Here is a 26278-nt window from a genome sequence, read left to right on the forward strand (position 1 = left end):
TGAAAGGATCCAATTAGATACTCAAATGTCATTGGTTGAGGAGCAGTTCTGCCCCCTCACAGCTGGACAGCACCTGACTCTCAGAATCAAATGACAGAGTCAGCTTGTGGATTGACGTGAGAGTTTATTGGTTCAATGTTCTCCTGGAATATTTACACTCCAGATGAAACTGAAGTATTTACAAACTGGTAAATATATTAAAGGACTCACAGCATACCTATAAGACACAAATATACAAAGTTATGGCAAGTTTATGACAAGACTCTCTAAAACGACAGCATGTTTTGATGCAAGAATAGAGGGATAAAAATACAGGCCATACATCGTACGTGAGTCATACTCTGGGGAAACGTCCTATGACAAGCACACAAATCTATTCTTGGGAAATCACAAACATAAAAATAAAATATTTGATATTCTACACTATATTACAAAAATAAATATATCCATCAATAAATAGTAGGAAGCCTAGAAACTTTTACAGACTGCCTGGGTTGTTGACTGCCCAACAATTTTGTGTTGCAATTTTCCTTGAGAGTCGTTTAGGTTTAAGCAACTTCAGTGATGATAATTCTGCATAACAGCGTAAAAACAGAGTGTCATGGAATATAGTGGAAGCAAAAAAGCAGAAGCATTAGCAAGTTCTATCATTGCATGACTTCAAACTGGCAAGGTGAAATAGAAGAGTTTTAGGTGTGTTGATGGGAGTGAGGGATAATGCCTGTGTTTGTGATTTTTGCCTTCTCATTTTTTGTAAGAAAAAATTTTTTTAAGTGATAAGTGGCATTCCACATTCCTTTTCCATGGGGAAGAAGAAAATCATGGGAATGTAGATTTACTTCTGGACCATGGTAAGAAGAGAAACGTTGAGGATGTACAACTCAATAGTCTACATAGCTGGATTTCCACATCTCTCTAACAACAGTGATTATAAATGCTTGAGATAAGATTTCTCCAGAAGTCTGGTAGAACCAGCAGTAGATGTGTTGTGAATTGGGGTGGACCCCTTGCTATCATCCTGCTATCAAGGCAAGCAGTTTTACAATCACTTTAGTAACTTGAAATATGCCATAATAAAAGCATTCACACCATTGAAATTCACGAATAAGGCTGTTTTCCTGCTAGATAGCTAGTTATAAAGCATCTACTAACATAACACTGTCTTGTGTATTTTAGAAATACTAAAAGTAAGATTTTTCCTGAAGTTAAATTTTCTAACCAGCAGCTGTTTTGTTTAGCTGAGATTTTTACTGTATCGTCTATTTAAAAAATCAGAAAGAATGAGCAGTACCGTGGGAGTATGTGAGTATACACTTTGTACCTTAGAGTATAAAGGATGCACCATATTCCAGTGAGGACAGTAGGCAAGGCTGTCCAAGCCAGCTACACATTCACAAAGACATGCCCACCCTCCCACATACCGTGTTTGGGGACCTCTCTGTTCTCTTCCTCCTGCACAAATCCCTTGACCCTGCAAAGAGGCACCAAGATGAGGGCCAGAGTCTCAACATCCTGCCAGCCTGTCAACTACTGGGCAGATCCCTCAGACTAGCCCAACGAGGGCAATTCCCAGCCCTGCAGTCCAGATCAGTTCCAACATGAGAAGACAACAAAGGATGGGAAAGCTGCAGGATTTCTACCTGAAAGTAAATCTGATTTTAAAACTCAGATTCCTTAACTATTAAGGTATTTACTTTTAGATCTATTCATCAGTTCATTTACTTTCTTAAATGTGAAAGTCATTTATGGACAACATGCTCTACATGGCATGATTAAAATCCTATCAAATTAAGCATGAAGACTAATCTAGAAATTAGATCACCCACTTTTTTCAACTTCAGAACAAAATGCTTTTTTTGTGTTTCCTGCAGCTTGCATTGTAAGCTATTAAGGTCAGTGATGACAATAGGATGACATGAGGGAGTTGAACAAAGAATGAAGAGAGAAGATAGACAATGGAAAAGAGGAAAGGCAGAGGTGCAGGGTGAGGTGAGAAAGATGATGAAATGAAGAAAACTCTTCAGAAGACTTCAACAAACAGGCCCCTTCTGATTTAGATTGACTTCTCTAGGTAGAACTGCTCATGAGTTTATAACCATATCTAAAAATAGCTTCTACATGTATCTTTTCCACTTTAACTCTTCAAGCTCCCTCCCACCTCCTGAACACTGTGCTGATCCTCATGGCCTGGCTACCTGAACTCCCAGGTAGAGATTTCATTCTGAAGTCCCCGCTCCTTTCCTTTCTTGACCAGGCACTGTTCTCTATAACCCACGGGTCTCTGGAGGATCATTCTTTACTATTCTATCTCTAGGGCCATTGCTCCCTGAAGTCATTTGATCTCTGTGTCTAACATGCAGTTCACTAGACCAGTTGCAAGGGGCAATGCCAGAAACTCAAAGGACAAAACCTACACTTACATTCCCAGAATAAGTAGAAAATGCTGTTTCCTAGGATGGTTAACTTCCTGGTACAAAAGACTAACACAAATCGTACCCAGAGAAGAGATGACTGAGAAAATTCCATTGACCTTTAATATATACACATCAGTGGAGTCATAAATATGAGTGTATCCTGCCTCTATGAAACCAAAAGATGCTCATGAATTCATGGCTATGCTAAGATTCACACATAAAAATGTATTATTTGACCCTGAATTTTGCTCAGGGGTCGCTATTTCCAAGTTTATGTGGAGGATAAGTAGTGTGGACATTTGTCATTAGCCAGGGCATTGCCAGGAAATGGCTAGTCCGAACAAAAACAGATTAGAGAGGACTACACTGTAACACAAAATACATGTTTCCTACAACAAATCTACCTGTCCACTTTCTAAGGCAGCAAGCCCTGTCATCTGTACAGCCTCATTAAATAGTCTCATTAAATAGAACACAAAATATACACATGTACATTAATTAAATATGCCACAACCCTCTTCTTCTATCTACAGCCACATTCAGAGACAGCCATGCCTTCATATTTGAACTTATAGGTGACTACACCTTTGTCCAAATAGAGGATGGAGATGGGCTCGAGTTTTGTGGGCACACAGCAAGCTTTGGAAGCCTTCTGGGAGTTCTTGAGGTGGACCAAGGCCTGGATAATTGCATGCTTGGTGGGTGTGAGATGCTCTGCCAAGGGGTAATTGCAAACACCACGACATTCATAGGCTTCATACCCAGGCGGAGCAATGATCCAAGAGTCCCATCCAATCTCTTTGAAGTCAATGTAGAGCGGGGTCCTCTTGCAGTAGTTGCCTTTGGCATTCCTGCGAATTCGAGCAGTGGAGTCATAGATGATGTTTGACCTCATCTGCAGCAACGCCTCTTCACCAGGTCCCCTGGAGTAGCCATCCAAGTTGTCCAGCTCTGGAAGTTGCTCATGAGCAATCATTTCATTCAATTCTTCCTTCTGCTCCTTGTCACTGCTTTGGTCATCAGAAAACACAACAAGCAAAGGATCATGCTTATTCTGGGCACTGGTGTCTATTTCCAGCTGTCCCCTATTGATGTCCTCAGCTTCGTTGTGCCTACTCTCAATGTGGACCTCCAACTGGTGTGTGGATGAGCCAGACTTTTGCCAACGTCGAATGGCATCTGTGACATCAAAAGTCTCCCACTCACTGTTGACTCCATAGATTTCCCCTGACACTAAGACCAACAGGCTTCTTTCACCATTGTTGTCTCCTTCATCCTCTAGAACTTCAAAGATGGTAATTTTGCGGTCCACTCCCTCATATATTAGCCGATCTCTTTGCACCAGTGTGTACAATCTGAGTTCAGCCATGATGACTTCCTCATGGTGAGGGATGGACACATTGAAGAGAAGAGGGTATTTTCGGAGTCCGTGAAAACTAGCTGGTTGGGAAAACATATCTGAAACAAAAAGATTTCCAAAGACAAGATTTGTAACTGATGCTTACATTTCTGTAAATAAGAAGATTTACCCATGTAAAATGCTTGATAGAGAGAACGAGAAGTTCAATAAAAATAAGCACAATGTTGACATTATATGATACAGGAAATAATGAAAAGTCAAGAGTAAAATGCTAAACAAAGTGATCCAAGACTAAGATAAAAAATGGCTGCCTAATACATGGGACAAAACTAACTATCTTTGAGTATCCTAAAATCTGTAACTTTTAGAACTAAAGAGGCCATTGGAGGTTGTGTGAACAAGTTTCAAGGTTTTCTAACCAGTTAACAACCATCAAATGAGATGTGTACTGATCTTTTCTTTTTGGTGAATGAGGACAGGAAGGCTTTTAGTGTTTGTGCTTGTAGGGGTGGAAATTTTCACGCAGTTGGTTGAATGTTTGTCTCCTGAAAGATTTCCATTAAGATTGGGGGTTAGTCTGCTTGCAGCCTGGGAAACAGTGAAGGATGTCTCAAGTTCTTGGGCCCCAGCACCCATTTAGGAGATCCAGAAGAAGCTCCCGGCTTGTGACTTTGGATCAACTTAGTTATTGTCATTGCAGCCACTTGTGTAATAAAACAGCAGATGGAAGTGCACTCTCTCTCTGTCTCTGTCTCTCTCTCCCTCTGTAACTCTGCCTTTCAAACGAAATAAAATCATGTTTTAAAAAATGTGGGTTGGTAAGCTATAGAGCAAATTGGATCTGCCATCTATTTAAAGTCTTCATAGAGCCATCTTATTCATTTACTTCTGCATTTTCTGCAGCTACTTCTCCACCACAGTGGCAGAGGGAGCCAAAACAAAGACCCTATGGCTAGCAAAGCCTCAATTATTTACTATCTATCTAGTCCTTGGCAGAGTTTACTGACCTCTAATTTATCAGCAATTCCTGACAAAGATAATATAATATTCATCAACTAAAGCACCCATGATGTTTGATTTGAGATAGTATGGACATCCGTGAGTCAGAATGAGAGAAAATGATTCTTAGTGAGAACCTGGTTGCATTTGCTTTGTGGCCCTAGCATCTGGCACAAGTTTGATACATACAAATAACTTGAGAATGTTTATGGTACAATTTTCCTAAAGTTCTCTAACCATAAGTTGTACACATCCAAACACCATTAGCTTACTTCCTGTCTGAGAGTACCTTTGCCTCAGGTATTATATGCCTACAAGGAATCCCAAGAGTATTTGTCACGAGATTTTCCAAGAATTCCACAACTTTAAAGATGCTCAGGACCTCCAAGTGAGGAGTCCTCAGTCATCTTTGGCAGCATGTTCTTAATTGTATACCCAAGACATTGTTTCAGTGGGGCCTGGTTCATAATGCACTGTTTCAATATTTGTGTTTAACTTGTTCTGATTGTTTTATAATGATTTCCTCCTTTGGACTTCCAGTTGCATCTACAGGGATTTGGTCCAGGACTCTGATGACAACATCTGCAGGTGCTCAAATTCTTATATAAAAGGGTATAGAATTTGCATCTAACATATACACATCCTCCTGTGTAGTTTAAATCACCTCCTAGTCCAATAGTAGCTTCCATTAATCCTCCACAGTGCATGGAACATTGCAATTCTCAATTAATATTTTTTAATCAATTGGATCAACTTGTAAGCCCTGATGTTTCAAGTAGACTGATACCTTCATTTCAATTTGCTACAATTTTAATTTTTATGTATGTCCTATGACCTTGGAAAGCCCCCTCACTTCACTTTTGCCTACCCAGTTGTGACTTCTTTCTGTAGCATCACCTCTTTATCCGAAGTTCACATCTGTCTGAGTCACTGGAGCACACAGTCTCTAGGCATATCGTTTGGCCCTTGTCATTTACATCTTTCCATTGTAATCACCTATTTGTAAGTGTATCATCCAAACTATCCTGATACTATTCCAGTGGCATTAGGATAGTGGCAATTACCATTGCCCAATCCACCTTACATGCCCCTCTTTCCATGATTCCTTGAATAGAGGCAGTGCCTTACAATGTTGACTAGTTCATAATTTTGGACATCAGATCAATCTGTGAACATCACACATGTTCTTCATATCTCATAAAGCGCTTGGACAAGAAAATAAATGAACCTAAAATGTGCTTCCTCACTCTAAGAACAAAAAGTTTGACAGTGTCTGGACAGGGAATGTGAGATTACCAAGAATGAGAGAGTAGATGCACTACTCTAGGCATGAGGAAAATGCAGAGAAAAAATTCACTTGGGATGACCACGTGGAAATACTAGTACAACACAAGAATTATATATAATAAAATTATACCATGGATGTTGTTGAATAAGTGGATGTTCGATGCTCTTGCTTTTAAAACTTAATTGTGACTTGGTAGACATATTAATGCTTTGCTATTATACTTTTTATATTATTTTATTGTCCTTATGTATCTTACAGTATCATATTGTACACTTTGAATGTATACAATAAAATCTATTCTAAAAAGAAAAAAAATTCACTGTAACAAGAGGAAGAAATTACAGTGGCAAACCAGAAAAGTTTTGGTGGTCACAGGCATGTTCACTGTTTTGATTAGGGGATGAGTTCAGTGGATGGTCACATTTGTCAAAAATTGTCAAAGCAGACAATTATAAGTATTGGGGTTTTTTGGATTCTCATTTATATCTTAATTATGTTTAAATAAGTTCCCTGTGCAATTCTGTGCATGTTCAAAGACAATAGGTAAAGGACAGAAATTATATTTTCCAAGGAAGAGACAGAGTGGTTGTTGACAAGTTCCACATACCAAGCAGTTTACAACCACGTTCTGGGAATTAGACTCAGGCACTCCAGTATAGGATGTGAACATCTTAACCACTAGGCTAAAGGCCTACTCTTAGCCAATGAAATTTTGAAGTCACATACTACCTTAGAAACTAAGGAATAGCTATTCAACACTTACTTCAATACCTAAAACTTAGGTAGCTTGCTAATGGTCACCAGAATTTGGTCAACACTTCATAGCAAATGGAGTGCATTCTGACTCACAGCCATCTCTTGAGCCACTCAGCTGAAATCCATAGGTACAGTGATCATACTTTATCAATGGGGAAATTGAGACTCAGTGGAATGAATTAATCCACAACTACTAGGTCAACTAGCTCTCAAAATTCCAAAGCCTGTATTATATCTTTGCCACTGACCCTTTAATTATAATGACATCTGGCCAACATTAAGTAAAAAACAAAAACAAAACAAAACACTTTTATAGCTACTTAGTGGATCTAAAAGCATAACTGGCAAGTGTTAAAGAATTGGTTTCTTTGGACCCATAGCCTCCACTACAGATACTAGATTTATTATTTGCAGGGGGTGAGGGGTTTCTAATACAGCATTAAACAAAAGATTAACCTCCAAGCTCATTAGATTCAGCTACTGAATATAAATATCCAAAAAGAGAAAAAGTATATTTTCTACCAATAGTTTAAAGCTCATGCATTGCATCTTACAAAGATACAGAAATGATCCTTTGTAATTAGGCTGTGCACACTTCCTGGAAACTGTGAACAGTGTCCTAAAGATGTCTGTGACACATCAATCACAACACAACTTTAAAAAATCTCAAAAATATCTTTTCATCTTGTTTCAATATCTTTAAATAATGTCACAAAGTGGAAAGTCATCCAAAATTTGAATGAAACACAAATATCGGACTTACATTTTGGCTGTTTCTATAATTTTTTTTCCTAAGTAGAAACTGATTGATGTTGTACACAAATAAAAAACCATTGTGCAAATTGGAGCTCATCTGGAGAATCACAGATATAGCAAAAAACCAATATGATTTATTTTCTACTACTTGATGTCGAAATTAAAGTTTTAAAAAGATTCAGTCATGAGGTCAAAATGATAGAAACATTGTGACTTCAGATTAAAAGATGTCTGTAACTATTCTCTGGGATTCTGAAATGGTCATGTAAATAAATGGTAAACATCAAAATGTGCATTGTTTTGCATATCTTTGTATACACCTTCTTCAGTCACCCTTATCCCCATCACTCACAGGAAGTTTGCATTTGTGTACTACCCCTTGAACAAAATCTAAGCCAGATTTCATCTGGAAAACATACACCTACCTTCATTCTTGAAACTCCTGATGATGTTGGCCGAAGGCATAGAGGTCCGATCTGTAGCAAACTTGTTGTAGAGTTCCAGCATGTACTCTGGTGGGTCCACCTTGGCTGAATCCTGTGTTGGGATGTCGGACAAGTTCAATGTCTTAAGAAACTCATCCTTCATGCTCTGGAGCAGTGTGTTAAAGTCAACTCCATCTTGCTCTGAGAAGACATCGTCGAAGAGAGGCATGTCCTCTTCCAGAGCCGATTGCTCAAGGCCCATGATGGGACTGCCAGAAACAGAGTGAGCTACTAGGCAGAAGACGGCATACAGCCCCAGCCCCAGAGAATCCATGACTCCGCTCAAGCCTCTAGGCGAACACAGGACGGTTTAGCTCTCCTGGGCTGTAAGTGGCAGTTTTATCTTGCAGAGCGTAAATGTCTCGTGTCACTGGAGACAAGTTTGGAAACTCTTCCCCCACTCCCTCCCTCCCCCTACCACGCTTCCCTGCTGAAAGTCAGGTTGCAATAATTGGATAACAAAATCCCCTATAGGGGCCTAGCCTTTCTTATCTCCCTAGTGTAAACTTGTGCACCAGATTTTGTTTCTATCTTGCGATCCCTTTTTCTTTTAATGAGCATTTTGTAAACATTTCCACATACTGACACTGGTTGAGAGATAGGACAATTTTCTCCACAAAGATTCTGCTCTTCTTCCTTCCAGTTCACTTCCTTTTGGCAAGAATGTCTAAGTTCTGCTTTTCTAAGTTTCAGTTTCACACATGCATATAATGGGTCTTAAGAATCAACATAATACACACTTCAGTGGGGATACATATTATCTTGAGTGGTGGAGCTTATAATTGCAAATAAACATTTCTGAAGACAAGCCAAATAACAACCATCTCAAAGTTAATAGGTAGAAATGAATCTATAGGCCTTTGTAGAAACAGGAAAACATAAGCTTCATGGTCAATGGCCCTTTGGGAAAATAAGACCAGTGTTTAATGATAATGGCATTTGGGATTTATTAGAGACATGGGACAAACAGACATTGTACGAGTGCTTTCCATGGGGCAGCTAGCATGCACCTTGCAGAAGTCAGAGTGTCATCCACATCTCACACATGGGTTGCTGAGATTCCATGGTTTGGCAGAGGTCGCAGAACTATGAAACAATGGAGCCATGTGGGAACTCAAGCAATCTGACTCATCTGGGCTGGGGGGGGGGGGGTGGGAAGAAGAAACATTCTTTGAAGCCACTATTCCACCAAACTGGGGCCTAGACAATGAAAGGCTAACCAATAATCAGACCAGTCCTGCTGCCAACAGTCACAGTCAGAGGGCAGGGAGTAACGGTGTGATTGGATAAGGACCTCAGAGACTTTGCCTGGATAATGAATTGTTGATAAAAGCCAACTCTCTGCCAAACTCATCTTCATGACTAAACCAAATTAGGCATGAAGCAGCTCTAGCAGAAGCTTGGCAAGCAACATCACTAGGCAGATAATAGGTGCCAAACACCTTGGGCTGAAAAAAAAATGGTAGAATTGACTAAGTGTCCAGTTTAGGAAGGATAGATCAGGTTCCTCATACCTTTTACCCTACTAGGTCATAGTGCCACCAGTGTGGCTCTGCTAACCACTCTACTGGGGTGGTGGCACTGACCTTGCTGACTCGTTCAGTGCACTCCCCACACCACAATCTTAAAGTGGAATATGCGCTTGCTTGCTAATTTAAATGTTCCTACATCTATAGGAATCCGTTAGCTGGAGTTTCCTTTTATTCTCCATGCTCCCTAACAGGACTGCTGATAATATTTTGATTCTTTCTTCTCTCAATAGGTAAAATTTGACAGCAGTATTTTTTTAATTACCATAAAAAGAATCATACCTTATCTGAAAGTTGCTATCTATCTACTCATTTAGCAGTTATTGGATTTAAGTAAATGTTCCCCTTTAATTAAATCTTATGCTTTACAGTAAAAAAAGGCAATTGTAAACTAGAAATAGATTGAACCCTCAACAGGTCTACAAATGGATGAGTTCCAGACCAACAGACTATTCTTTATTTTAATATATTTTCTTTTTTATTAAAGTAACAATGAAGGCATCTGTCAGTCTAACACGACATTTCTGACAGCGTTCCAGCAACCCTAACCATGTCCCACATCAAGACAAGAACTTGTTTATCTTCACACACACGGATGTCAGCACACACTTCACATCTCTGCATGGCAGGCATGTGTACCTAACTGCCACAGAATAGGAGAATAAGTTGTGGTACTTAAGCTTCCTCTACCCCCCAGCAACCCAGTCTCAGAGGTCAGGAGGACAAATTTCCCCATTGTAGAGTCCTTTACATCCTCTGGCAAAAAAAACAAACCACTCAGAGTTCACTGGCTTCCCTGTACTCAATATCAGCGAGACCATGTCATTCAATATTTGCACAAATTTCTTCATCCAAATGTTCATTTTGATGAAGAGATAGAAAGCAAAAATGATTATCACCCCACTTTGGTGCCTACAACCACCCTGAAATGCCCTCTTAGTAAAGGTTCTTGAATGTCCCATACCTATGGTCGGGTAGAGGAGGGAGGATGATGGGCTTCATGCATGGACACAAGCATCTCTCCTAGAACCTGGGACACCTTATGTGCAGTATCTGAATTTCCATGACTTTTGCTGGTTGGAGCCCTCTGACTCCAAAAGATTCAAATGTCACCATATCCCTTCCTCCACCTTCCAAATCTATTCTATTATTTTGCCGTGATCTCATTTTTTGGAATCCACTCATTTGAAATGTGTTGTAGCCCATTCCTAGTGGACTGGAGGCCACCATGTTGCTAAGCTAATGATGTAAAATGTATATCGAGACGTTTACAGAGAGCCCACATATGTGAAAAGCAGAATGTTAATTACACATCATGCTTCTCAATCACATCAAAAATGCTGTAATATCTATGCTTTATTAAGTTTGGGGCCCATTTTTAAGACTAATTCCATAATTGTATAAACTTAGAAGATCTGACATTAAGCTTTATTGGAATCTCAAAGGGATCTGTAGGTCAAACCAAGGTAAGCTCACTGGAAAGCATCTTCATGAATGCTGCAGCTTCCCTGAGTAGTGGGTAGGCCCAGAGGAAATGAAATCACTAACTGACAAAAATTAGGAAGTCTTTGGACTTGATTCAAGGTTCATGGAACCCAGATCCAGCTTCAGAAGCATTACATTACTCTTGCTGCCTACTGAGAAATCTTCAAGACTGTCATATGCCTTCTTAATCAGGCGTGGGGCAAAAATAAACTGAGGGAGTCATCTGGGAACTACACCAGTGAATGGAAATTGGGTCTTGCCAATTTCATGTGCCTGGGGATGGACGCATCAGGGGGTTGTCAGACGGCTGGATGCAGCCACAGCTTCTGCAAACAAAGTCTTGGGTTGAGACGTCAAGCTAGATGCTGGTTCTGGTTATTTGTTGCCAGTCGTTAAGAGATGTTTTGATGTTGTTTTGTGTCAAAATCTATCTGATGTCTGTATTTCGTTCTGTGTTGCCTGTTTTTCTTGTTACCAAAATGGGACAAAGCACGTCATCTCTTCCAACTGACCCTCCCTTAGGTTATTTTCTCAGGAGCTTCAATGAGGTCAAGTGGTGAGCAGAAGCCTATGACTTCATTATTAATGTTTCTGAGTTTTAGAAATTTCATGACCAAGAGTGGCTTTCAATTTGTTACTGTAAGTGTGTGTTTTTCTCTTATGTATTTTTAAAATGATTTATTTATTTTCATTGCAAAGTCTTATATACAGAGAGGATGAGAGACAGAGAGGAAGATCTTCCATCTGATGATTCACTCACCAAGTGACTGCAACTACTGGGGCTGAGCTGATCTGAAGCCAGGAGCCCAGAACCTCCTCCAGGTCTCCCACATGGTTGCAGGATCCCAAAGCATTGGGCCGTCCTCGACTGCATTCCCAGGGCACAAGCAGGGAGCTGGATGGGAAGTAGAGCAGTTGGGATTAGAACCAGTGCCCATATGGGATGCTGGTGCATTCAAGGTGAGGACTTCAGCCGCTAGACCACCACACTGGGTTCATTATGCATTTCTTTTAATTTTACTTCATTATTATTATTATTATCATTTTATGATACAGTTCCATAGGCCCTGGGATTTCCCTTACCCCCTCCCCAACCCCCACCCCCTTCACTGAGTTCCCCTATACCATTACTACAGTATAGTTCTTCATACACAGCCTTATGCTCATCATTGTGGGCATGGACAATGGCAGAAAGTCCAGCATCCTATTATCAAGATATGATTAGCAGTTTCATTGGGAGTCCTTCTTTGGTCTGGAAGTAGGGATGCATACTGCATTGTATCTTCATATCTGGATATGATAGTTTCCATTACACAGTTACTATACATTCCCTTAAATGAAAATCCACAATACAAAATCAACAACAAGAAGAAAAACAGAAATCTATAATGTCATGAAGTTAAATAACATGCTACTAGATATGATAGTCTCCATTACACAGTTACTGTACACCTCCTTAAATGAAAATCCACAAAACAAAATCAATAACAGGAAGAAAAAAGAAATCAACAATGCCGTGGAGTTAAATAACATACTACTGAATGACTAATGTGTCTCTGAAGAAATGAAAGGAAAATCAAGAACCTTCTTGAAAATCACCAACAAAGATCAGCGGAAACTATCTCAGATTTTGATTTTTTTTTTTTTTAGTTTCATCTCTTCAAAACTCTTATTAAATTCTTCAATGACTCATAGATTATACTGTAAATGTGTTTTGTTCTGAGTTTTGTTTTTTCTTGTTCTGAGATCTGAACAATCAACAGAGTCAAAGTATGGCTTGCTGAGTTTTGGGGTTCCCATCAGATTTCTGAATTGTGAGAGTGTGGTGGCTACTTGTTTGTCTTTTGTCAAAACTGTTCATTTCAACAGGTCTGGTACAGAGATAATAACAGCCTCCTAGGATGTATGTGCATTTTGCAAAAGAAAAGTTTTGTTTTATAGTAGCGCTGCTTGGCCTCAGCACTACATGAGAGTGGATGAGAACAGTAATAAATCGTTGTTTTATACCACTCTTTTTCAGCTAGGGTTGCTTTAGAAAAATTTCAAAACTGCTAGCATGCATTACTGTGTGTGTTTGCTGGTCGGAAATGCTATGCCTTTTACTTACTGTGAACTAACTTCTTGAGTTTTCTGTAACAAACAAACAAACAAAAATTATTTAAAAGGGTAGATGCATATTTCCAAGTTATCTTGGGAACAAAGGTAAAAAGGTATTAGGGTCTGTTTCAAATATGATGCTAAATTTGGCATGCTGTTGTTTTTTTTTAATTTATTTTTAATTAATATTTAGCATTATGTGACAGTTTCATAGGCTTTGGGAATCCCCCTCCCCCTCCCCCTCCCCCTCCCCTCCCCCCTGGTGGATTCCTCCACCTTGATGCAGCATTACAGTTCAAATTCAATCAAGATTCTTTCCTTGCAAACATATATTAAGCATGGAGTCCAGCTACTTATTGTCCGGATGGGTTGAACAGTTTCTTGGGGAGACCATTTCTGGTCCGAAGTCAGAGCTGGTATAATATCATCACAGTCGATTAAGAGTCCCAATATAACATCAACAGCAATTTGCAATATTATGGAATTGGCATGCTGTTTTAATTGCAGATGGAATATGATTGCAAGCCTAAAAACGTGTCCTCAGTGATTAAAAAAAGGTACAGAAAAAATTTTTTTTAATTTCTTGTGAATATTTTCCCAGCAGGAGAATGGCCATGTTAGTAGAATGGCTACATTACCCCAGAATGCAAAGAATGTGGAATTCACAGATTTCAGGAATGAGTCTTATTTATATACTAATATCTAAGTTAGTTTATGTGAATTTTTAAATTAGTGAAACTATTAAGATGAAACTGTCCAGCTCTGATTTTTTTAGAAGAGTTGAGTTTTTAAAAAGTAATGGTTGCGGGCCCGGCTCGATAGTGTAGTGCTTAAAGTTCTCACCTTGAATGCGCCAGGATCCCATATGAGTGCCAGTTCTAATCCCAGCAGCCTGCTTCCCATCCAGCTCCATGCCTATGACCTGGGAGTGAAGTTGAGGGCAGCCCAAAGCTTTGGGACCCTGCACCTGCTTGGGAGACCTGGAGGAGGCTCCTGGCTCCTGGCTCCTCCGAATTGGCTCAGCTCCAGTCGTTGCGGCCGCTTGAGGAGTGAACCATCAGATGGAAGATCTTCCTCTCTAGCTCTCCTCCTCTCTGTGTATCTGCCTTTCCAATAAAAATAAATAAATCTTTAAAAAAAGTAACGATTGCTTTGAATACATATTTACTTTGAAATATTAACGTGATCACTATATTAGTATAAAAATCAGATCTGTAACCTGTAAACTATAACTGTAAACTGTAACCTTATTAAATGAGTAGACATTATTTTGTGATGATGAGGAATCTTATTTATTTTAAAGATTTATTTATTTTATTGGAAAGTCAGATATACAGAGAGGAAGAGAGACAGAGAGGAAGATTCACTCACCAAGTGACTGCAACTGCTGGAGCTGAGCCGATCCAAAGCCAGGAGCCCAGATCCTCTTCTCGGTCTCCCACATGGCTGCAGGATTCCAAAGCAAGCCTTTGGGCCGTCCTCGACTGCATTCCCAGGCCACAAACAGGGAGCTGGATGGGAAGCTGGATTAGAATCAGCGCCCATATGGGATCCCAGCGCGTTCAAGGTGAGGACTTTAGCCACTTGGCTACCACTCCGGGCCCGGGGAATCTTATTTTTATTAGGTATTTTTAAAGTCTCTTTTACATATTTAATAGGTTTGGTTCTTCTGACTTTGGAATTTCCAGACGGACCCTTGGAGATCTCAAGATGAGAAGTTTTAAAAAGGTCAAAACGCTGTGTTTTTCTACTGGTAAAGGTTATAACTAATGCGGCTTTTCGGATTGGATGCAAAGTATCACCAAGATGTGAAATTATACTATATTATTCTGTTTTAGAAATGTTCTTGAAGGCTGAGAAAGTTTAATGGTCTTGTTGTTACTATCAAACATGATTGTGTTATCTTGTTGAAAAGGGACAATATTCAAATGGAAGCTCAGAAGTTAATTATCAGGCTGGTTGCCCAGCCCATTAGTGAGCTGGTCTGGCTCAAGCTGCCTTCCCCACTGCCTGACCTGACTCTAATCCAAAAACCAATCAAGGTAAAGAGGCTTTTTTAAAAATACATATTTTTATTTTGAATTTTGAATTATGTGGTACAATTTTGTATAGGCTGGGTTTCCCCCCAAACTCCCACCCCCATCAGATTTTTCCCATTTTTTTACAATAGTGTAGTCCTCCATAAGGAATCATAATTCTATCAGTCTTTTATTTAAGTGTACCCCAACATTGTTGGTACAGACAATGTCAGACAGTCCAGCATCCCATTGTCTACTCATGTCCAACAGCTTCATTGGTAATCCATCTTTCGTCTGGAAGCAGGGATGCATGTTCCATTATACCCCCACATCTGCATGTGATAGATCTCAGTACTCCATCACTATACATTACCGTAAGTGAGAAGCCGTAAAGAGGCTTTTGACCAGTATCGCCAGACTCTACTGAGAGGGGTCCAAGCACCAACCAGAAAACCACTTCCTAAGGTAAGCAAGACTGTTGAGAGGTCCGATGAATCTTCCATGTGGTGTTTCTTGAGCGTCTCCTATAGGCATACTGCTTGCACACCCCAATAAATCCTGAGGTGCCAAGAACAGGCATACTATAAATGTAGCCTTTGTATCCCACTCAACCCCTGATATTCAGTGTAAATTACTAAAGTTAGAAGGGTTTGAGAGAAAGCTATTATCTGAGTTGGGGGAGGTAGCCCAAAAGGCTTACTCTTAGACAAGAATAACCAATTTTGGGAAAGAAATTATCATTCATTCCATTCTTGTGGTGCTGGAGTGCCCATAGAATCACTGCTGTCCAAGCCAACACATGATTGCAGAGATGTTCTGAGTTCTCTGATGAGCATGAGGGCCAACTTGATGAACAGTCCATAGCCTGTCCCAGATAAAATCCTGCTTATGGATGGAAGCAGTTACATTGTCGAGGGGATCAGGTATGCAGGGACAGTAGTAGTCTTAGAAGATCAAGTCATATGGGCTCAGGCACTACAGGGGACATCTGCTCAGAGGACTAAATTAATTGCTCTAACCCAAGTCCTGACATGGGGCAGACAAAACTGTCAGCATCTACAGAAACAACAGATATGACTTTGCCACTGCCCACAACCATGGGGCCCATTATTATGAAAGGGAACTCTTACCAAGTAGCCAAAGAGGTTTCTCAAAAAACCATGGGGCCTCTTCAGATGATCCTAGTCCTATTGAAATGAACACTGCCATAGACTGTCCAGTATTCAAGTGAGGAAATAGGTCTCAAAAGAATCATAGGGCAGAGACCAACTCAAAGGATGGATGTACCTCTCTGATGGTAAAATTATATTGTTGGAGGCATTGAGATAGGAAGTAGTTGAACAGCTGTATCATAGTGCCCACCTGGGCAGCACCAAGATGATATATTCTCTGGCTGGGTAGAGGCATTCTCCACCAAAACAGAAACAGCTCAGGTAGTAGCCAAGCAGTTAATCTCTGAAATGGTCCCCCAATTTGGCTTTCCTTTAACCATGGGATCTGACAATCATCTAAATCAGACAATTGATAGCAAAGATCTTAAACATTAATTGGAAACTACACTGTGCATATAGACCTTAGAGTTCAGCACAAGTAGAAAGAACAAATACAACCTGAAAATCACATTGACTAAATTAAAAATTAGAGACTGGTGAATACTGGGTGATCCTCCTCCCTCTTGCCCTCCTGTGAGCCTGTTGTACTCCTTATGTATAAGGTTTCACCCCATATGAAATCATGTTTGGAAGGCCATTGCCTTTACTTCTGAAGCTGGGGGACAAAAGATTGGCTGAGTTAAATATGATTCCCTCCCTAAGTCATTACAAACTGTAAATTGTCCTCCAGCAAACTCATGGCTTGGTGAAGGCAGCATATCCAGGCCCAACAGAACCAGCATCCAACCTCAAGTCTGGTGCACTTCACCTGGGGATTTGGTGTGGATTAAGAAACATCAACCTGGGCCCGGCGTGGTGGCCTAGCAGCTAAAGTCCTCTCCTTGAACGCTCCAGGATCCTATATGGGCGCCGGTTCTAATCCCAGCAGCTCCACTTCCCATCCAGTTCCCTGCTTGTGACCTGGGAATGCAGGTGAGGACAGCCCAAAGCCTTGGGATCCTGCAACCATGTGGGAGACCCAGAAGAGGTTCTGGGCTCCTGGCTTAGGATCGGCTCAGCTCCAGCAGTTGCAGTCACTTGGTGAGTGAATCATCAGACAGAAGATCTTCCTCTCTGTATATCTGATTTTCCAATAAAAATAATAAAAAATCTTAAAAAACAAAAAGAAACATCAGCCTGCCACCCTTGAGCCACACTGAATCAGACCCCTGCCCATGATTCTACCACTCCAACAGTGATGAAGTTTGCAGGAAAACGTCATTGGATCCACCATGCTCAAATCAAGAGGATCTCCACGAACTTGATGCTGGAAAAATGGATTATTACATCAACAGGGGATCCCTTAAACATAAGACTCTAGCAAAAATAAAAAAAAATCTTAAAGCTTGTAGTCCTATTTTTTTATTATTGTGCTTTTGCTACCTGTTTTAGGGGAAACATGTTGCTTCTATGCTAACCACTTGGGAGTGATCAAAAAATAGGTTGTCTCTAGTCAGAAATCATCCTAAAGAAAGAAAAAGACTAAGGAAAAACAAAGAAAATTGGGATAAAAGTCTGTTCACCTGGCAACCCTTACTAACTACTTTCCTCTATGTCTTGACTGGCCCTTGAATCCTAATATTTCTAGGACTACTTGTAGTCAAACTGTTTGACCAAATATGTAACTAGCCACATCCAAGCAGTAAAGCTCACAAGTCTCGGGACTCACTACCACTATATTAATAACCAGAATGGGAGTCCATGACTTGACTCCCTGAGAAAAAACAGTGGGGAATGTGACAGGGTGAAAAATTATAGAGTGAGTGCATCCAACAGTCACAAGTTGGGTTAGATTGACCCTCCTCCTCTAAGGAGGAACCAGGTCCTGGGAACTGAGCCCCATGAAAAATGGAACCAATTTCTAAGAAAAACTATAGCTATAACTATAAAATTGCTTATCTTGGCCCTAACCTGCTTATTGTAGCTTCTGTACCCTTGCTTGCTTGCCAGAGTAAAGGCCACCTGGTCTTTTCCTTTAAAAGCTCATTGTCCCAACAGCTTGAGGCTGTCTCCTTCAGACCTGTTCTGAGTGCAGGCTGTCACCAGCTGGCTAGTAAAGACTTCCCAAATTCTAAGTTAGCTTCAGTGGTCTTTTGTACGGTGCGCCCCGAAACACTATGATATCCTAGGAACAGAGAAGTCTGTCTATCCGTGTGCTCCTAGAGTGCCTAGAGGTGTTTGACAGCCGTGCTAAGCATTGACACAGAGCATGGAGACAGAGAAGTGAACCCAGCCAGGGCATTCTGCCACCACACTGAGATAAGTCAAGCCCTTCACACCAGAGGCTGTGAAGAGCTTATTCCACACTCTCAGCAAGATAAGCTGCCATTCACGCCTCACAAGACACTCAGATCTGGAAAGCTGCTCAGAACGAAAACCAAGAGATGTGAATAAGCACATTCATTTCTGCCAAAAATCTCTGTCAATTTCTACTTGTTTTTTACTGCAATACCATGAGGAATCGTCAACAACCAGGTCCACAGAATGCTGGCTTTCCCAGCCTGATAATGTGGGCTAGAGAAGAAGCGCTGTTCCAGGGCCACACTACAAGGGGTAAAGCCAACAACCTCTCTGGCTGAGCCTCCCAATGGAAGGCAGCATTGGTATGAACCTGAGTTTCAAAGGGATGAAGCAAGCGCCTCAACTTCACGGACCTGGTGAGGCCTGGGTGAAACTCATACTCTCGTCACTACTCCCTCCCAGTTCTTTAAGGAGCCTTTCTTAACACTTTTTAGTCCAAACACTTTTTAGTCAGAGAAAGTGACTGTAAAAATCTCAAAACACACAAACCAAGCATCTCTGTGGTCTTCTCTGTATGCATGGTGAGTGATTTACCTTCAGGCTGAAGGAACCTGACAATGTTTTCCAATTTCCTAGGATTGCAAGTGTTTTGTTTTCCCAGAGCAAGCAAAATGAGAATCCCCTTTCTTTCTTATCATTAAGAAAATACAGTCATCTTCTCTGTGGATTTTGGTGTACATTCATTTTGAAGGCATAGCACACATCCCTTTTGCAATGATCAGCACCTCACCCAGGAGAGCCACAAAGTCAAGGCAAGCTATGCTCATGATAGTGAACTTGGAAAGCACTATTACACAAGGGTGATTAGCTGAAAGAAAATGAACCACAACCTTACAAGAAAGCTTTGGCCCTGACAATCCAGTCTGTGAATGCCAGGGTCACCATCTGAGACCCTATAACTTACAGGTTCTTTCAAAAGGAACCCCAATTTCCCAATTTCACAAGCCGTGAGGCAAATCTTATAACTTAGAGTCATCAGCCTTCAAAGCTGAAAGGAATACTAAAGTCAGTCTGGCTGGCTCCACCACTTTGCAAGAAAGGAGAAGGAAGGACAGAGAAAGGGGTGGGACCTGTTTGATCATCAGCAGCCACTTTCCTGATTAGTTTCACTTGACAAGTTCCAAGAGTTGCATGCCAGAAGGGCTTCTTGGAGAAGGTCTTCTCTATCAGAGCGATAGCCCATGTGTGTTGTGACAGCACTGTTGTTGAGCATCAGACCTGACTCTGTGGAGGCCGGCTCTGCATGTGACCCACCTTTATGAAATGCCTTGCTTAGGACAAAGAGAAAAAGAATTTTGGGACCATCAACAATCTTCAGTTTGAGGTGATGTTGGCAAGATGAATCTATTTACAGAAACAATCTTCTGGTTTCTAAACAGAAAAGGATGATGACTTTTGCCTTAAAAGGTTCTGCTGCCCTCTCCCCCACCCCTCAAGAAAAATCTGTTTTTATTTCTTCCCTTCAATGGAAAAAGGTCAGGTTATAAGAGTCAAGCTCCAATCTAATCATGATGTCATAAGACAGCAATTCTGCTTAAGCAGTCCTTACAAAGCAATGTGAATATATGACTAGGAAATGACAAAACGAATTTTAGATAAGCCCTCCAATTAAGCTTGTTCTGATGCAATTTGCATTGTGCAGGAATCCAGAGGGCCAAAGCCATTTATATGGTCCCTCTTGTGCTTCTGAAATATCTAATGAGCTATCTATCATGGCTGTTACACTTATGACTCATTGGTTATGATTCCTGGGATGGATAATAGCACCTAACAAGAATTTTAGGGAAGGATGACAATAGATAGTTAGACAGCTAAATGGAGTCTGGCTAGCTGTTTTATATAAGTTACAGAACTTGTTTCTCCCCAGATTTATGCAGTCACCTTGATATTGTCACTCTTACCACACAGCAATCACTAGCTTAGCTAAGACAAAACATCTAAGTGAACCTTGTTATTTGGGGCAAATGTCAGAATTTGTGATAAAAGCAAATTCCAAAATATGCATCCCCAAGATGTTATTTTGGGCACAAGAATGGCTGTTCTCTGTTGCATGGTTAACATACTTTTAAGTTGTATCAGTGTCCCTGAGATAAGGTTAGAATGTCTGTCTTCTCAAACACTGCATGCAATTTGAAAGCAGAGCCTCCATTCCATTCTTATAACCCTATATAAATCCTGTATAAAATTGACATATAGCACACCAGCATCCCATTCCCATCTGCTTTGCATTTATACAGTGCTCTACAGCGCACCTCTTCATTAGGAGGGTACTTCCAAAAGAGTGCAGAAAATAGCACAAAAGAATTTTGAAATTTATGCATAATTTCCTTCTAATATGAATTTTCTTTGATCTTGCTGAAGATTCCTTCCATATACGAACTTCAATCTTCTTTTGGCACCCAAATAGCTTATCTTTTACTTCCACTTTTCCACACCCTTTATGAAGTACCCACACATAATCAAAGAAATACTCATTTAAATTAAAGAAGCTAACATTCCTAAATGTCACAAACTTCTCTGAGTTACAAGTGCATTATAAGCCTCCAGGCAGTTGGATTTCTGGTCTCTTGTCATCCATCTGCTTTCCTATGCTACAGCCACTTCCTCTCCTTCATGGCCTCCTTTGTAAATATTGAAGTCCTCCCTTTGAATGTTTCTCTTTGGGTCAGTGGGACAGTCCTGGCCCAACTGAGCTCAATCCATTCAAATAGTTGACCCAACACCAAAAGTAGGATATCCTTTGGTTAGAACAGCTTCTCTCCAACCCAGCACCTCCCTCCTCATGCCTCATGGGAGTACTTCTCCAGATTCCCTTTTTCTTATTATACTTCCTTTAGAATGGTCTTTCTTCCTAGGTGGATTGAAGTATGATCCTGGAAGGAAGACACAGGGATGGTCTTCTTGAGTTCTAAGCTTTGAAACTCTTTACAAGCAAAGCAAAAGTATATTTGAACAAAATTCTCATAGAAACAATACGATATTGCCTGGAGCCAAGTCCCCTTGTTCCATAAATGCTGTTCTCTGGCACTTGTGGTGGCGATGTCAGGAGCTCTGAGAGGAGCTAGGAATCTTGAGTCTCAGCCAGATGCAACTTATCATGGCTAATAATTCATCATTCACCACCACTACTAGAACAAATGTTGATTAAGCACCTACACTGTGTAATGCACTTTGGCATTAGGCTGGCAAGGAAAGATGTTGAAATACCAGCTGGCAAAAGAACTACAATGAAAAAGGCCCGTTTATTCAGGTCCTCTTCCATGCTAGTCACTGATTCCCATGCTTTGTGGTCCTTATCTCATCTAATCTTCCCTCAAATCAGCGACCTAGGTGCTATGTCTTTGCTTCACAGATGAAGATGCTGGTCAAAGAGCCAGGAAGAAAAGATCCAGGATTGAGATGAGGTCTGTTCAATCTCAAAGCCAAGTCACTGAGGATACTAAACATATTCCACACCCACAAGACAGACTGACTATACAAAGGGCAGGCATAGCAGAGAAGAGGGGAGGAGAGAGCATAGGAAGGGGAGAACTACATTTGATGTGATGGCAGAAGATATTGAGAAACTCCAAACCTTCTGTTTTCAATCCCCTTTTGGAAGTAAGGGGCAAAGTCATCTAGGAGATGGGAGGGAAGAATAAGAATGGCATAGGGGTAGTGACAATGGTGATGATAACATTATGATTATAGCAGCAAATTTTGGCTTACTACATGGCTGCCAATGCATTAACTTATTTATATGAGTGATTTCTTAGTTCTTACAACTCAGGCAATACTACTCAGCACTCAAGGAAAATGAGACTCAAACAAGAATAACATACCTACTGTAGAGTATATATTAGTAGTAGTAGAACAGGAATTTGAATTCAGGAAGTCTGGTGGCACCTGCTGAGCGGAAAGTAAGAAAAATGTTCAAACACATGGCTTCTGGGGACAACATTGTGGTAGAATAGATTAAACTTCTGCCTATGAAGGTGACATTCCATGTGAGCCCAGTTCAAGTCCAGGCTGCTCCACTTGCAATCCAACCCCCTGCTAACGCGCTTGGGAAAGCAGTATAAGATGTCCAAGCACTTGGGCCCCTGCACCTGCATGAGAAATCTGGATGGAGTTTTAGGGTTCTGAATTTGACCTGGCCTAGCCTGGACATTGTGGTCATGGTGGTCATGTTTATAGAGTGAACCAGCTAGTAGAAAAGATATCAGTTTTCCCCCTTCTATCTGTAACTCTAGTTTTCTAACAAATAAGTAAAATTTTAAAACACATAGTTTCTAATCATTCAGAATATAAAAGTTGGAAAAGTGGCAGCCTAAAAGATGGTTTGTGGTGGACTCTTTTAGCTCATTACATTTGGTAGGAAAATGTGTCAGCTGGTCCAACACGTCGAAGAGTTAGACACCCTGAAAATTCATTTCAGAAAAAAAATTTAAGTGTGGAGTTTCAATAATGACAATCTGTCACATATATGAAACACCATAAGTTTCAACATTTGATTTAGTGGAACAATTCAAAACATATGTAAATCTCAACATTGATAAATATGATTTGACTGTGAGGGCACCCTTCTCAGGGTTCTCCACAAGCTGTCAAATTCTGGGGGCTTTCCTTCATGGCATCTTTAGCATTCATTATCCTGCCAGCACACGGAGGGTCTTTTGCTCTGAAGCTATTATACATACATTTTTAATCTTTTTCTTCCACAGAAGTTTTGTTTGTTTGTTTGTTTGTTTGTTTGTTTTTAAGGCTTAGGCTATTTTTTCTCTCCTTCCTGGATTAACAATACCATTCAAAATGTGCAGCCAGAATCAGACACAATCTACCCTGAGGTTTCCTTCTGTTCACAGTGGGATCTTGTGACCAAAGTAAAACCTTGCTCTGATTAAGTTATTGTGCTTCACACCTCAAACCTTTGCTGTTGTCTTCCATAAAGCAAGAATAATAGTGCCTGGTATAATGAGTCTTTAATTTTTAACAATAGTTACTACAAATATAAAAATATATTCAGCTTCTGGCCTTGAAACCATTTCTTCTCCTTTTTAGATAAAGTTTAAAATTTAGCATCTCCTCTATTTTAAAAGTCATGTCTTAATCTATAAATGATTCAACCTCTTTCTAAAAATGCCTAGAAAAATTTAAAGGATTAAATTAATGCATAGTTAAGACCTATTTAGTGAGAGATTTAGCTTTAATTAGAATTAACTCTGCTCAGATTCAATTTAATTCTTATGAAAAGTGACTTGCTTTAATTCGTCAGGTTCCTCATCTGATTGTTGCTGGTTGATGTAGCTATTTGAATGCGCTGTGTAAGAGAGCTCAGACCCTAACTGCCGATCAAGTCCCCATTAGTTCTGTCTGTGGCGATTCCTCTGTTATGCCAACTGAAAGATTGAAAATGAGAAAGACTTGAAAGCAACTCATATGTATGACTCCTACAGGTGTAGATGAATCACTCAAATGTTTACTTACATAGTTTCTTTTTTATATAATATTGATACACATGCTTTAACATATTATATGAAATATGTGAATGTAGAATTTTTCTACCTTCATATCTTACATATTTAGAAATTGTATTCAAATCCCTCAAATGAATCTCAATGTCAGTAAATCCATTTTGGGGACATTTAGCTCAACTTGTAGACCTCATGATCTTCACATCCAAGGTATTTTCATTGGAAAGCTGATTTCCAGCTCAATCTGTATTTATATCTCAGGAGCTATTAGTTTTCTTGACATCCTGAAATATGTTTATGACTTGCTTTCTCATCGTAAGCAACACTTATTTTATTGTATTTTAAAAATAGTTATATATTTATTTGTTTGTTTGAAAGGTAGAATTGCAGAGAGAGAGAAGGAAAGAGAGATCTCCTATCAGTTGGTTCACTCCCCAATGACTATAATGGCTAGGACAGCACCAGGTGGAAGCCAGGAGCCAGGGGCTTCTTCTTGACCTTTCACATGGGTAGTGGGAGTCCCAACACTTGACTCCTATTCCATTGCTTCCCCAGGCACATTACTAGGTAGCTGGATCAAAATTGGAGCAGGCAGGACACAAACTGGTGCCCATAAGGGATGCCAAGGCAGCTTAACCCACTATGCCACCATGGAAGCCCCATTTTACTGCTTTTTAAGTTTATCTCCGAAGCACATACCCCCACCTCCCACCCCTTGCTGCCCCTTGGAGAGGAGAATAAGCAAAGCTTGCAACTGGCAAGTCTAGTTATCAACTATGAATAGTTATCAACTATGAATTGGATTTCTTTGCCTCTTTCTCCTTGTCAGTTTAAACAGATGACCTCAACCAAATATCCAGCTGGGGTTGTTGAGACTGATGGTATCCCTAAAGAGCAACTAAAAGAAAGTCACAGAGATGGTAAATGCAGCATAAAACTGTAAATTCTCAAATACCCATGACTCTCAGGGAAGTTTTCCCTGAGCACCTCTGGGCATGGAGTGTCTACAGCCAGCTCTGGGAATCCTGAAGAGTACCAGGGCAGGAAGGAGTTCCATCCAAGGGATGAGGCACGAACCTGCTTGAGACACCATTTTGCAAGGCTGGACACCAGGCATCCCCGCAGCCCATCATGGTTCTGGTTCTCCTTCTGACTGCTTCCTGGCAGGGGCAATAAAATTCCACAGAGTATCTGAAATGCTAAACACTGTCTCATGGTCAGAATTTGAGTCATTTTCAGAGCAGTTGACATTTAGACCTCTGAACAGGGGTTGTTTCAAAGCAGAATGGACCATGTATGGGGAGAAATGTGGACAAGGACAGCTATTCCAGAGAGGGCAGAAAAGAGGATCTCAGATTGGAACCTAATTTTAGTTACCCTGTCCATGCACATCTCCTGTCACACTCCTCTGTATCACTCCTCTCACTGGATGGTGGCTCGTGTGGCAAGCAGTGCCTGATAGCTTTTATGGGCATCTTCATGATGCTCTTTCCAGAATGCTTTGAAAGAATTCCGCATAGCCCTTTGGTGCCCATGACTTATGAGAATGACCTGTACCATTCCACCACCCCAAGAGCATTGATAGATGTCAGGACCCTGAAATAGCTGCTGAAGCAGGTGCCAGCACACATTTTTACAAGCAAAATGTACAGGCCTGTGACCGGCAATGACAGAAGATGAAATCAAGTGGCTCATGTCTTGACATTTTCCCAGATGAAGGCTGTTGTTAGTAAACTCAGAGGTATCCTGCCAGGCAGCCTGCTTCTGCCTAAGAACTGTCCTAATTCTAACAGCTACAGATGCTGACCAGAACGGATTCATCAGGGCAGGGCCTACTTCTCTCCATGTATCTCCTCTACTGATGTTTCATGTAGCCATTCATTGTTCATAAGTTTACATCTTATCCCTTAATAGTTATAGTTGGATACTGGTACTGAATAGGATCCTTTAAAAATTATGAATCAAATTCCTTTTCTTCTTATTAAGATTTGTCTTCTTTTTTTTTTTTTGAAAGGCGGAGTCACAGAGTGAGAAGCAGAAACACAGAGAGATCTTTCATCTGTTGGTTCACTCCCCAATGGCCACTATGGCCAGAATTGAGCCAATCCAAAGCCAGGAGCCAGGAGCCATGAACTTATCTCCTGGTCTCCCGCTTGGGTGCAGGGTCCCAAAGATTTGAGCCATCC

The 26278-nt window shown here is 40.5% G+C and overlaps 1 protein-coding gene across 1 annotated transcript; it reads right to left on the reverse strand.

Moving 5' to 3' along the window:
* Positions 1-2061: 2061 nt before the first annotated feature.
* Positions 2062-8480, reverse strand: BMP10 (bone morphogenetic protein 10). The gene is made up of 2 exons (XM_004580077.2): positions 7999-8480; positions 2062-3872 (listed from the first exon to the last, which is right to left on the reverse strand). Exons 1-2 carry the CDS (start codon positions 8330-8332, stop codon positions 2938-2940), a joined length of 1269 nt encoding a protein of 422 aa, XP_004580134.2. The 5' UTR covers positions 8333-8480; the 3' UTR covers positions 2062-2937.
* Between the last annotated feature and the right edge of the window lie 17798 nt (positions 8481-26278).

This window comes from Ochotona princeps, chromosome 8 (assembly GCF_030435755.1).
Source record: "Ochotona princeps isolate mOchPri1 chromosome 8, mOchPri1.hap1, whole genome shotgun sequence".
Taxonomy (NCBI): domain Eukaryota; kingdom Metazoa; phylum Chordata; class Mammalia; order Lagomorpha; family Ochotonidae; genus Ochotona; species Ochotona princeps.